At 39.1% G+C, this 14,361-nt stretch overlaps 1 protein-coding gene across 7 annotated transcripts in view; it reads right to left on the bottom strand.

Annotated features, from left to right (window-relative positions):
• HECTD2 (HECT domain E3 ubiquitin protein ligase 2) overlaps positions 1-14,361 on the bottom strand; it is an 80,000-nt gene that overhangs the window by 48,394 nt on the left and 17,245 nt on the right. For all 7 annotated transcript variants that reach the window (XM_042908623.1, XM_042908622.1, XM_042908625.1 and 4 more), the window contains exon 2: positions 12,344-12,473. In XM_042908623.1, the coding sequence (XP_042764557.1) occupies positions 12,344-12,473 (130 nt within the window). The remainder of the gene's footprint in view (positions 1-12,343; positions 12,474-14,361) is intronic.

The raw sequence follows: 14,361 nt of genomic DNA, 5'->3' as shown, positions 1-14,361 counted from the left end.
GTTGGAAACTCGTAATATGTGGTTTTCCACAAGTGGAGCCACCAAAATTAAGACTGACATTTTAAATTGGCCACATGATTAGGACACTGAAGACTGTTCCTGGCCATCCAGCACAGATGGCAATGGCAGCATCAGAGGTAAACACGAGTCTCTGTGGAGGCTGGGCGTTCAGGAGGAGAACCTGGGCCTGTTCCTTATCCCTCTACTGATGGAAAGGAAACACTAGTTTAAAAGGTTTGCTGCTGGTGACACAGTGTTGCAAAATGCCATCCTCTAAGTGTCATCCCAAATAATTTACACTCAAGTAATAATAAAAAAGTAAGGACTTGGTCCCATTGTTGGCTCACTTACTCCTATAATCTTAGACATGTCACTGAAACTCCTTAGACCACACTTTTGACATTATAATATGAAAGAGATGGGGGCGGTGCGCCTGGGTTACTCAGTCAGTTGAGCATCCAACTTTGGCTCAGGTCGTGATCTCGCAGTCAGTGGGTTCAAGACTAGTGTCAGGCTCTGTGCCGACATCTCAGAGCCTGGAGCCTGCTTCAGATTCTGTGTCTCCTTCTCTCTTTGCTCCTTTCCTGCTCACACTGTCTGTCTGTCTGTCTCTCTCCCTCTCTCAAAAATAAATAAACCTAAGAAATAATAATGATAATATGAAAGAGATAACCTAAGTTAATTATTCCCAAGGTTCCAAAGAACTTCAAGGACCACCTCATGGGACTGGTGCTGGTGGATATGTTTGCTCAGAGCAGCTTAGCTTTTCTCTGCTTTTAACATAATGATGCCCCAAGAAAAATTTTAGTTTTCAAAAAAGTGTTTTCTATGAAAATAAAAAATAAAAATAAGTTTGAAAACCACTAGTTTAATAATTTCTAATGTCCATCTCTACAACTACTTAAGAACAAAAGGGGGACTTACAAACCAATCAAAAAAGTTGAAAAAAATTCTCTATTAATAGAGTGAACTATACGATGACATTATGACAGAAACTGAAGCAGCATGGAAACGGAACATGCATATGTCTTCTAAACACCTGATTTTAGTTATGATTTCCTGTCCTACAACAGGATATAAGAAAAAGTTCTAAAACAAGAGTCAAAAGACCTGGCTCCTCTTTGAGGATTTTACACTCACATGGTGTGGTCATTTTAAAATACATAGATGAACATAGGGGAAGGGAAGGAAAAATAAGAGAAAAACAGAAAGGGAGACAAAGCATAAGAGAGTCTTAAATACGGCGAACAAGCTGAGGGTTGCTGAAGGGGAGGTGCGTGGGAGGATGGGTTAAATGGGTGATGGGCATTAAGGAGGGCACTTGTGGGGATGAGCACTGGGTGTTACCCGTAAGAGATGAATCACCAGGTTCTACTCCCGAAGCCAAGACTACATTGTATGTTAACTAACTTGAATTTAAATTAAAAAAAAAATAATAAAATACATCTATAAATCCTTTTATATTTCCCCCATGAAAAGATGGAGTCTAACTCTTCTCCCTTGGAATACGGGCCAGCTTTAGTTAATCCTTGCTAATGAAAAACTGTGACAGAGTGATGCTGTATGACTAGGTTACGAAAGGTAATAAAACTTCTGCTTGCTTGTCTCTTTTTGGGGTGCTTGACCCTGGGGTCCAGTCACCATGCCGTGAGGAAGCCAAGCAGTCCACGAAAAGGCCAGGTGCAGGTGTTCCATCTAGAACCGATTTAAAGTCCAAGACTACAGCCAGCATCAGTCACCAGCATAGGAGTGAACAAGCCTTCAAGGGATTCCAATATTGTAGAAACCAAAACAAATAAACAAAAGCAACCTGGAAGAGTCAGAAATCATGCAGGGAGGGAAAAAATTTAAAAACCTATCGCCAGCCTTTTGGCTGGAACCACCATCTTCTAGTGATTCGCTAAAATGACCAACTCAAAGGGTAGGGGAGAGGCACCTGCCATATGTTCTCTAGGCCTTTTAGAAAACATGGAGTTGTTCCTTTGGCCACATACATGTGAATCTACAAGAAAGGTGATGTTGTTGACATCAAGGGAATGGACATTACTCAAAAAGGAATGCCCCACAAATGTTACCAGGGCAAAACTGGAAGAGTCTACAGTGTTACCCATCTTGCTGTTGGCACTGTCGTAAACAAACAAGCTAAAGGCAAGATTCTTGCCAAGAGAATGAATCTAAGTATTGAGCATATTAAGCACTCAAAGAGCCAAGATAGCTTCCTGAAACCCGTGAAGGAAAATGAGCAGAAAAAGAAGGAAGCCAAAGAGAAAGGTACTTAGGTCCAGATGAAATTTCTTGCTGTGGTATCTGAATCAGCTGAGGGCACTCAGTTCACCTCACTGCTTTAACCTGGGGAACTGCTGACAGCTGGAGAGACCATATTTCTGCCAGACATTTACTACATAGTCCAAATCACAGCTCTGTCAGATATGCCAATGGTTCTTTTGTTTCCCAGGACTCACTCATGGCCTGGAAGCCCACTGACTTCCCCAGAAAGGACTCATAAATTCTTGGGGAAGCTGGAGCCACATTTGATTCACAGACTCTGTTCAGACTATCATCTCCTGGGAATCTTCACCTAATAGTGGCAATATTGTCCCTTAAACATCCAAGGTTTATGCTCGCTATTCAGTTTTTCAGAACTAAGCAGTGTGTGTGTGAGTGTGTGTGTGTGTGTGTGAGTGTGAGTGTGTGTGTGTGTGTGTGAGTGTGTGTCTGTATAATTATATAATTTAGGCAGTATATTGTTTACAGGAATGTATAAAAACTATTTTTTTTTTTTTAAATCAAGGGAGGGTGCCTGGGTTTGTGAGTTCAAGCCCCATGTCAGGCTCTGTGCTGACAGCTCAGAGCCTGGACCCTGCTTCAGATTCTGTCTCTCTCTCTCTGCCCCTCTTCTACTCATGCTGTCTCTCTCTCTCTCTCTCTCTCTCTCTCTCTCTCTCTCTCTCAAAAATAAACATTAAGAAAAATAAATAAAAATTAAAAAAAATCAAGGGAATAGTAGTTACCTCTGGACACAAAGGCAGGGCAATGCAACTGGGGTGGGCTCAATGGGGCTTTTAAGGGGCCCGTAATGTTCTTTTTCTTGATTTGAGTGCTAAGTTCGTGTGCTTTCCTTTTATTATTATCAAAACCATACACAAATGTTGATGACATTTTTCTATATGTGTGATGTTTCAAATTTTAAATAATTTGTGCAGTTACTCATGAAATAAGTAATGGAAACTCCTGCCCATTGTAATCCCTTCCGTCCAATGTAACTGCTTGTCATATTGTCACTCACACTTACTGAATTTCATAAGGCACAGAAATGAATGCTTTAAAATTTTTTTTTTAACATTTATTCATTTTTGAGAGACAGAGACAGAGCATGAGTGGGGGAGGGGCAGAGAGAGAGGGAGACACAGAATTCGAAGCAGGCTCCAAGCTCTGAGCTGTCAGCACAGAGCCTGATGTGGGGCTCAAACCCATGAACTGCGAGATCATGACCTGAGCCAAAACTGGACACTTGACCAACTGAGCCACCTAGGCGCCCCATAACTGAATGCTTTTAAATGCTTTTTTTCATTAATCCTTACAAATTTATGAGGTGATTTCTTTATTACGCTATTTTATAGATGGAAAAACAAGCACAGAGAGGTTAAATAACTTTTCCAGGACCATACAGCTGGTAAGTTACAGAGCCAGGATTCAAACACACCCTGATAAGTCATAACATCCATGTTTTTTCCACTGTCTAATAATGCCAAACCTTCTACCATGTAGGAAAACAAGTAGCAAAACTAAAGCCTAAAGTGCATGGAAGTAGGGGCTGGTAAACTATGAAATGGCAAACAAAACTCAGCAAGGATCGAACAAAATCAGTATGTTAGAAAATTAACCCTTTAAATCATAAAACTTTGAGGTAGAAGGTATTTTCAACACATAACGCCCCATTTCCTCACTCTATAAATGAGTAAAAAAGAAGGCTCATGAGCGCTATATGTAATGTCTAAGGTCGCAATGACAATTACTGGTAGTAGTTAACTCAAAAATTCAATTCTTATTTAATATTATAATTTACAATGTGTGGATACCAGGCAGTAATAAATGAGCTACAATTTGAAGGATCCCTCCCTCAATTCAGTACTTTTATTGCTTTTGATTACTTTAGTAGTGGCAGGCAACTGAAACAGAAAGAGACCAGAGTGGATTAGTCATAACAGGTGGTGTTTACATCATTGTCTATAGGGTGACTTTTCTGAACATTTGGCAAAAAATAAAATGGAAGGTGGGAGAGAGAAAGGAAGAGAGAGGGGGGAAAATCCTCTGACTCATAGGACTTTAGCCACCAGAACCAAATATATTGCAATATATTCATTAGTTTTTGGAGATGTACTTTTTACGAAGTTCAATGATGTTTATGTTTGTAAAACTGCAACAAAAGCATAGGCGAAATGTTCTCTTGTGGGTCTACTTATAAAAATATTAAAAAGTCCTTTTGATGTGCTACTGGACATATCTTTGAAAATTTATTATAGGGATGAGTCTGACATTCCAACAGGGAAAACTGACCAGAAACCCAGAAAAAAACAGTCTCCCATGTATTTCTGCACTGAGTAAAGACACCATGTACCGTGGAGGCTGGATCCTGATGCACAGATGTATTAAAAACTCAAGGAGATTGTAGATGCATTTGCTCTCAGACCCAACAATCCCACTTCTAGGAATATCCTAGAAACACTGGCATATGAACAAAAAGACACGTATAAATTCATTCAGTGTGACGCTGTTTACACTAAAAGAATGGACACAACTCATTAAATTTCTTTTAATATCATCTTATTAAATAAGCTATAGTATGTCCAATACAGGGGAAGAAAACTATAAAAAAGAATAAGGGTGCTCTTTATGTACTGATACAGAAAAACACACAGGATACACGGACTAAAAAAAAATAAGGTGCAAGACAATGCACATGCAGTTACTTTTTCTTTAAGAAAAGGTAGGAAGTGAAAATGTGTATTTGTATTTGATTTCATTTCCATAAAGAAGCACAGGAAAGAATACAACAGACAGCAGGGAGGAATGTAAAACTGAGACGTCCAAAACATAACTTATTTTTTATAGTACTGATTTTTGAAATACACAAATGTGCTACCTATTCAAAAAATTACCTTCAGTATAAAAAATAGAAAGGATAGATAGCCCTTTCCCTCTCCAAAATAGAGGCTTAAGGAGCCTACAGACTAGTAAAGAGACAGATGAATAAACAAATAAATGCAGCAAGGCACTCTGAGTTCACGATAGATGTACTTCTCCCCTAGGTAGAGTTAGGAAAAGTCAAGTCCAAGGTACGCACTCCGACCTAGGGAAAGATTTTGGAGATTTAGTCCAAAATCAGTTCATTCTCCCCAGAAACCTGGAAGTGGGGTCATCTGAGGTTTTGGAGATACTTCTAGGGTAAGATTCCAAAAGCAGCTATTTCAGATCCTTTTCTCTCTCCCAGATGGCAAGTCCTGTGCTGGATTTCTCCTAACAGCTTGTGGCTCGGTCGGCCTCTGAAGCCGCTGTCGGAGAAACCGTGCAAACTCTGTGGTGCTTCACCTGTTCACCTGTGTAGAGGTCGCAGGACCCCGCCACGCACGGCTCCACCCACCATTTGAGCTGAGGACCACTCTGTTTCCCAGAGCTATTTCAGAGGGGCAAAGCTCACAGGACGCCTTTCTCCGGAGTTACGCCTAAAACTGCAGAGCTCACGGTGTCACCTCAGGGCTCTTCTAGATTAAACTCACCAAATGCACTGAGCCAGAGAGGGACAGTGACCCTGAGGGAAATGTCAGGGTTCCTGTCTACTCTTTTCTGAATTACCGGAAGTGCAAAGACATTTTAAAAGATACGGGGAGGATACTGCTTCATTTCTTTTAAATCTTTCTGTGCTGTTTAAAGATGTTTTAAATAAGTCTGAAAGGGGACATAACCACTTTAGAAAGGAAGATACAAAAGAATAAGAGAGAAGGTAGTGCTAATCCCCCTCCACCATTACTTACCATTTATATTGTTTCTCTGAAGATGTATCATCCCTAGCAGCTGTTGTAGTAGGTAAAACTCCTACACTTCCCTGATCTCCAAAAGGACAGCCAACTCGACACACATACCTAGTCATGTGATCTCCAGGGAGGAAAGGCATCCCTCAGCTGTTAGGTAAACCCACGCTGGGCTTTTGCAGCTTCTCTAATACCACTTGAAGATCAGATGGGGAGACAAGCTGTTAGAGAATACCCAGCATAGGTCCTGCTACCAGAGGGAGGAAATTGTAATAACTGCCAAGAATGATGCATCTTTGAGGAAACCATCTTACTGGCAAGTAAAAGAGGCTTCCCAAAAGATCAAGGAATTATAAACATGCTTACATTTGCCAGACTTAGTCTAACTTCCCATTCAAGAAAGTAATTCTGTCTACAGCATCCCTGACATATGAACTCCAGGTCATACCTGAATCCAGCCGGCACCCAGACAGAACAGCTAGGAGAAGTCAGCACTAGGAATTCCAAGAGGGTAAAAGAAGTCTGCTAAGAGGTCTTTTCCTCTAGAGTGGTGCATACAAATACTCCAAGTTCAGGTTGGGGCTGAGCCCAGATTCCACACGACTGGCACAGATGAGAGGGCCTCAGACAAGCAGTGGGGTCTCAAACACACGGACCATATTCAGAGTCAACGCACCCACCCAAGGAGGAGGCAGGTAGATTGTGGGCAAATAAGTTGGTTCAGACATCAGGATTTTAGTATGGACAGAATGGAATACAGGAATCAGTGTGGAAGCAAAGGCTAATGAATTTGAACAAACAGTCCAAACAAAGAAGGTCACAGCTAATCATGACTTTCTTTTTGACTGTCATTCTCCACAGCAGACATTTCAACGTTCTTAAGGTTCTTGACACTGTTGTGGACTGAACTGTGTCTTTCAAATAGATAGGTTTGAAGATACACTGAAGTCCTAAACTCTAGGACCTGTGAATGTAACCTTGATTGGAAAAAGGGTCTCTGTAGATGTAATCAAATTAAGATGAGGTCATACTGGATTGGGGTGGGCCCTAATTCAATGACTGGCATCCTTACAAGAAGAGGGAAATGTGGACACAGAAAGGCATACACGAGATAATGCCATGTGAAGACAGAGGCAGAGATTGGAGACAGGCATCTCCAAGCCAAGGGACACCAAGGATTGCTGGTAACCACCAGAGGCCGGGACAGAGGCATGGAACACATTCTCTCTCAGAACCTTCAAAAGCAATCAATTCCCCCAATGCCTGGATTTTAGACTTCTAGCCTCCAGCACCTTGAGAGAATAAAGTTCTGTTGTTTTAAGCTATCACGTTTATGTTCTATGTTACAGCAGCAGGAGGAAACTAATATACCCTCCACAGAGAGAAGTGAATTCAAGGTGAGAAGTGAGTTTCCTACTTCCATTTCCTCTTCCTACTTCCTCTCTTCCTTCTAATTCCACAGTGTGAGTAAGAGGTGCTCTTCTCTCCTCACTGGAGCTGACGTCTCAACCCCTACGCTTTGCGTTTTTCCTTGATCCCATCCTCATGCCGCTCACTTCTCTAGTCTACTAGTTCATTTTATTATTCTATGTTCCTACTGAAACTTTAGTCTCCCTCTGTATTAGATCCTTGCCCTTGACAACACTACCCTGCAAGATCCTGCTTTTCTTTCAGTTCAAGCTACTCTAAAGGCAGTCTACGTTGCCCTTACATCCTCGCCACTAGTCCACCCCTTAACTTTTACAATTTGCACTGTCCTCACACCATCCTACTGAAACTGTTCTGTTAAGTCACCCATGCACACATTAACCAACAAATCTTTGGCTTTGTCTCAGTGCTTACTCATCTTATCCTCACTCAGCAATGACACTATAGACTATATCCTCTCCTTTAATTTTTTCCCCCTTGATTTCTAAGTCACAGCACAACATGATTTTTTCCCTCTTTCAGGACTCGCTTCCTTTTCTTTCACCAACTCTTCTTTCCATGAAGGCATTACGAAAAACCACTTTTGGCTTTCTTTTCCTTTTTCTATTTCTGCCATTCATTAGCTGTGTACATTCAAGCAGGGCAAGTCACTTAAAAGTCTCTGTGGCTTAAGTTTCCTTAGCCTTGAAATGGGAAAAGAATTCCAACATCAGACTGCTGTAAGGACTAAAGGAATTCATACATATGTACAGTGCTTAGAACTGTGAGTGGCACACAGTAAGCACTACATGAAGTTGCTGCTGTGGCTGCTGCTGTTACTGCTTGGGGACATCCACTCCGACAGCCATTTCCTCTGTTCTGAATTCTCTTTGGTTTTACTCTATGTAGTATATACAGGTGACCACTTAACAATGTGGAGGTTAGGGGCAACCAACCCCTCATTCAGTTGAAAACCCAGATATAACTTTTGACTCCCCCAAAACTTAACTACTAATAGTGTACTGTCGACTGGAAGCCTTACTGATAACATAAACAGTTGGTTAACACATATTCTGTATGTCAGATGTATTATATGCTGTAGTCTTACAATAATAAGATAGAGAAAGTAAAATGTTAAAAAAATCATAAGGAAAATATATTCGCTGTACTGTATTTATTTTAAAAATCTGCATATAAGTGGATCTATACGGTTCAAACCTGTGTTGTTTAAGAGTCAACTCTACTTGCTAAGAACCTCTAATGGACAAGGTAACTGCCTAGGGCCTGTGGGGATTACAGAGGTATTTATTCCCTCATGGAACATACGGTCTAAGAGATTACAGTATACAAGTGATATTTCATAAGACTGGGAGACTAATAAGAGGTAATAACAAAAGAAAACCTAAATGGAGCGTCAAAGAAGGGAAGAACTGTATCTGGTTGGAGAGAATCAGCAAAGGTTTGGTAAAGAAGTAGTTTGGAAGGACAGGATCTCTGTCAGGTGGAGATGAGGGGAGAGTGCATTCCAGGCAGTGGGATCAAACTGGCAAAAAAACCCCTCTGAGGTAAGGTGTGAGGAGGCATCCAGGAGAAGAGTTGAAATGTAAGTTATATGTAGGGGAAAAGTGGGACATAATGACGAAAAGCTGTCATATTTTGAACATCCTTGAGTGTCATGGTAAAAATTTTTTTTAATTTAATTTTGGAAGCATTAGGGAATATGAAGATGATATAATAAGAGTTGTATGATTAATGTGATATGATTAATCAGGCAAGAGAAACAAGTCAATCAGGAGTTTCCTCTATCTGTCAGAGGAACAAGAGTTTTGTTGTCAGAAATTGTGGACTGAATTTTGGTTCTGACACTTAGCGGTGACCTCGGCCTAGTCATTTACCCTCTCTGAGCCTGTTTCCTTACTTATAAAATGGTGTTATAAACAGAAACTAAGATGGCCCCCATGAGTCTCAGCTTTCTAATATTCCATCGGGATTACATGACAAAAGGGACTGCAGAGAAATAAGTACTTAAGGTTACTAATTGGTTGACCTTAAAATAGGGAGATTATCCAGGTAGGCAAACCTAATGACTGAGACCTTTAGAGGCAGAGAGTTTTCTCCCACTGGTTGCAAAAGATAAAGTCAGAGAGACTGGAAGCAGGAAGAGGATTCAACACAAGGGCGCCGGCTGCCGGCCTTAAAACAGGAAGCTGTGATACTCCAGGGTCTATGAGCGGAGGTGGAGGGTGCAAGTGGTCTCTAGAAGCTGAGAGCATCCCTGGCTTATGGCCACCAGGGAGGCGGGACGTTGGCCTTACAACTGCAAACAACGAATTCTGCCAGCAGCCTGAAGGTGCCTGAAGGATTCTTCCCCAGGGTCTAGCCCAGCCAACACCTTGTGAGGCTCTGAGTAGAAAACCCTGCCCACCCGCCAAGACCTCTGACTTAAAGAGCCATCAGCTAATAAATAGGTGTTGTTTAAAACAATTAGGTTTATGGTAATTTGTTATACAGCAATAGATAACTAATACAACAGGGATTCTAATATCTATTCTATTTTGTGTGACTGCTGTGAGGCTCAAATAAAATGATGTATACACAAATAATACACAAATAAAATTTATAGCTGGTATGCAGTTAACATGTCTCATATACATATCATTTCTCTCAACTCCACTCCCTCATCAAATAGGCTCATTTTCTTTGTTTAATGGTACCAAACTACAGGTTTATTTTATTTTGTTGTGGGCTTGGGGACTGTGACATAAAGGGCACAAGTGCCTCCTTGGAGTAAGCCTGAGATGACAGAATATGAATTTATGTATGTGTGCACACTGTTGAGTATATAAATAAAGGAAAAAGGAAGTTATCAAAGGCAAAGGTTGATAAATCAGATAATGTAAATACTAACCTGCAAAAGTGTAAATTATTGTGTAAATTAAGTAAAAGTAAATTAAGTAAAAGTGTAAATCAATAGGTCGAGCACTAGTGTGGAATGTCACTTAAAAATCTGTGTAAGAATAATTTATGCCAGGGGTGCCTGGATGGCTCAGTCGGTTAAGTGTCCAACTTTGGCTCAGGTCATGATCTCATGGTTCATGAGTTTGAGCCCCACGTCGGGCTCTGTGCTGACAGCTCAGAGCCTGGAGCCTGTTTTGGATTCTGTGTCTCCCTCTCTCTCTCTCTGCCCCTCCCTGGCTCGTTCTCTCTCTCTCTCTCTCTCTCTCTCTCTCTCAAAAATAAATAATCATTTAAAAAATTTTTTAAAAAAGAATAATTTATGCCACATGCACCTGATGGACACAATAATTTACCAAAAACTGTGTCCTTAAACATTTCTAGGTTTGTTTTCTTTTGTTTGGATGCAAGGGACATTTAAACCTTTGCAGATTTCTTTTGTTATAGGCCAGGGGAACTCAAAATTATGCAAGTAATGGATGTTTCCTGTGACAAAACAATACAGAGTTGTATAAAGAAATAAAGCATATTTATAATATACACCCAATTCTACTTTTCTGAGAAAACCATTAACTGATTGGTGGGCATCCTTCCATGCCTCTTCATATGCTCAAAGAAGTAAAAAAGGTTTCCCTATTCTTAGAAAATTGGAGTCATATTATGTGTAACTTGGGTTTTTCATTTTACAGTGTATTGTGTGGCTCTTTCTCCTAGACACTTTATATACATATCACATTTTTCTTAATAGAGGCATAGTATTCCAAGCCATCCATTCATAAAAGTGCCAATTTTCACACTCCCTAGACAACATCACAGATATAAATCCTTTCACTCTTTGCAACTGAAGAGGAAAATGTTAACTTCTTGTTATAATTTGTACTTCTTTAAATACAAGTGAGACTGAGCATCCTTTCACATGCGTGTTAACTGCTCACATCTCCTCTTTTGACTGGTCTGCTCATACCCCTCGCCTTTTTTTTATTGGAATATGCCTTTTATTGATTTATTCATAATCTTTATGATTAAGGATATGTTTTTCACCAACTGTGACATTTATATTTTAACTTTATGACTTTTAAAAATTCCTACGGAAGTTTTACATTTTCTTATGTACTCAAACTTGTCAATTTTTTGTTTGATGGCTCTTGGCATTGTTGTCATGCCAGGAGACCGTATAGAAACAACCTCCTGCCTTTTCTTCTAGTATTTTTTAGTTTTAAAAATCTCAAGTTATTATTTTTGATAGGTTAACCAGTCATCCTGATTCCATTTTTTGAATAGCTGAATACCACGTATACACTGCATTTTTACTGTCCGTTTGGCTACTTTTGATGCAAGTAGAATAGCTTCATAATATATGTCCTCTGGAGGAACGGGCTTCCTCAGTGTTTTTGCTTGCATTTTCTTGGACAATGACGCTTCTAGATCACATAGGGTACCATTTTCTTAAGTTCTCCCCCAAAGAACTGCCCAAAATTTGATTAAATGTAGAGAGTAAACCAGGTATACCTGACATCTTTATGATATTCATGACATTTTTCCATCCCACGACCTTTTAGTCTTTTGATAAAGTATTACACTTTTCTTCATGTAGGTTTTGCTTGTTTCCTTTTAGGTTTATTTCTAAGTATTTCATTGTTTTCCATCAAGTCTTCTAATTGATTATTCCTCAAATAAAGGAAATCTAGTGAATTTTCGTATATTTGTTTTGTGTCTGGCTGCCTAACCAAACGTTATTATTCATGAGATTTATATGTCATTCATACCTTACCCTATGTAACAATCGCCTACAAATAACAATTTTGCTTCTTTCTGTAAATATTTATACTGCTTATTTCTTTTTCATACTGTATTAATTAACTTCACCTACCAGATGACTCTTTAATAGTTTGATAATATACTTTCAACCAAAATATACAGACTATGCGTACTTTTAATTATTATTAATTTACCATTCTTGATGTTAGGGAAAACAAGATGTGTAGGTGAACTTCTGTTTTCAGCAGCTTCTTTCTTCTGGTTAACAGTTGAAATAAAACTGCTAAAAGTGGAAATTTGGCCTTTGGATCCTCTGTCCAAACCCTAAAAACAGAAAAGTTAACATTGCAGCACAATTCCCACTGGCTATATTTAAATTATTTTATTGCAGAAATCATAAACACTTATAACAGAGATTTTAATTTGATGATAGATGTATGATAATAGACAAAATATATAACATTGACTTACCTTTTCTAGGACCAAATTGTTTTAAATATACAATGAAAATAGTCATATCATGCTATAAACTGACAGAGTTTGGAAACAGGGGTATTAACAGTATCTTCCTCACAGGGTTACTGTGAGGTTTCACTGAGATAATGCACATAAAGTAACTGGCATAGCTTCTCGCACAACACGCTCCATTCATGTTAACTGCTCTTTTCATTTTGTATTTAGATAACTTTATTTTTATGAGCTCCACAAATATTATTTCCAATAGGTAACATGCATGTGATACTTCACACATCAATTCATTGAGGGTTTTGTTGTCTTTTGATGCAGCAACTTGAAAAGTTCAGGCAAAAAGATAAACCTTTTATTAGAGTTCATTTCTTTTCAAGCACTGTGACTATACCTTGGGTGTGCCAGAATTTAAAAAGATAATGCTAACATAATAAAGGTCACATGTGAAAAACTCACAGCTAATATCATCCCAAATGGGGAGAAACTGAGAGCTTTTCCTCTACGGTCAGGAACAAGACAGGGATGTGCGCTCTCACCACTTTTATTCAACATAGTACTGGAAGTCCTAGCCTCAGCAATCACGCAACGGAAAGAAACAAAAGACATCCAAATCAGCAGGGAAGAAGTAAAACCTTCACTATTTGCAAAAGACATGATACTATATATAAAAAACCTGAAAGACTCCACCAAAAAAACTGCTAGAACTGAAAAACGAATTCAGAAGTTGCAGGACACAAAATCAACGTACAGAAATCTGTTGCATTTGTACACACCAATAATGAAGCAATAGAAAGAGAAATTAAGGGATTGATCCTATTTACAACTGCACCAAAAATAATAAGATACCTACGAATAAGCCTAATCAAAGAAGTGAAAGCCTCTACTCTGAAAACTACAAAACACTGCTGAAAGAAATTGAAGATGACACAAGGCAATGGAAAGACATTCCATGCTTGTGGACAGGAAGAACAAATATTGTTAAAATGTCTGTACTACCCAAAGCAATCTACATATTTATGCAATCCCTATCAAAACACCAACAGCATTCTTCACAGAGCTAGAACAAACGATCCTAAATTTTGTATGGAACCACAAAAGACCCCAAATAGCCAAAGCAATCTTGAAAAACAAAGCAAAGCTGAAGGAGACACAATTCCAGACTTCAAGAAAACCCAGAAATGAACCCACAACCATATGGTCAATTAATCTTCAACAAAGCAAGAAAGAATATCCAATGGGAAAAAGACTGTCCCTTCAACAAATGGTGCTGGGAAAATTGGACAGCAACATGCAAAAGAATGAAACTGGACCACTTTCTTACACCATATACAAAAATAAATTCAAAATGGATTAAAGACCTAAATGTGAGACAGGAAACCATTAAAATCCTAGATGAGAACACAGGCAGTAACTTCTTTGACATCAGCTGCAGCAACTTCTTTCTAGATATGTCTCCGGAAGGGACGCAAAAGCAAAAATAAGCTATTGGGACTGTATCAAAATAAAAAGTTTATGCACAGGGAAGAAAAGAAACAACAAAACTAAAAGGCAAGCTACAAAATGGGAGAAAATATTTTCAAACAACTTATCTGATAGAGGGTTAGTATCTAAAATATATAAAGAATTTCTAAAACTCAGCACCCAAAACATGAATAATCCAATTTAAAAATGGGCAGAAGACATGAAGAGGCATTTTTCCAAAGAAGACATACTGATGGCCAACAGACACATGAAAAGATGCTCA

The sequence above is a fragment of the Panthera leo genome, chromosome D2 (genome assembly GCF_018350215.1).
Source record: "Panthera leo isolate Ple1 chromosome D2, P.leo_Ple1_pat1.1, whole genome shotgun sequence".
NCBI classification, from domain to species: domain Eukaryota; kingdom Metazoa; phylum Chordata; class Mammalia; order Carnivora; family Felidae; genus Panthera; species Panthera leo.
The sequence above is the reverse complement of the archived record's forward strand: the minus strand, read 5'-3'. Positions and strand labels throughout refer to the sequence as shown.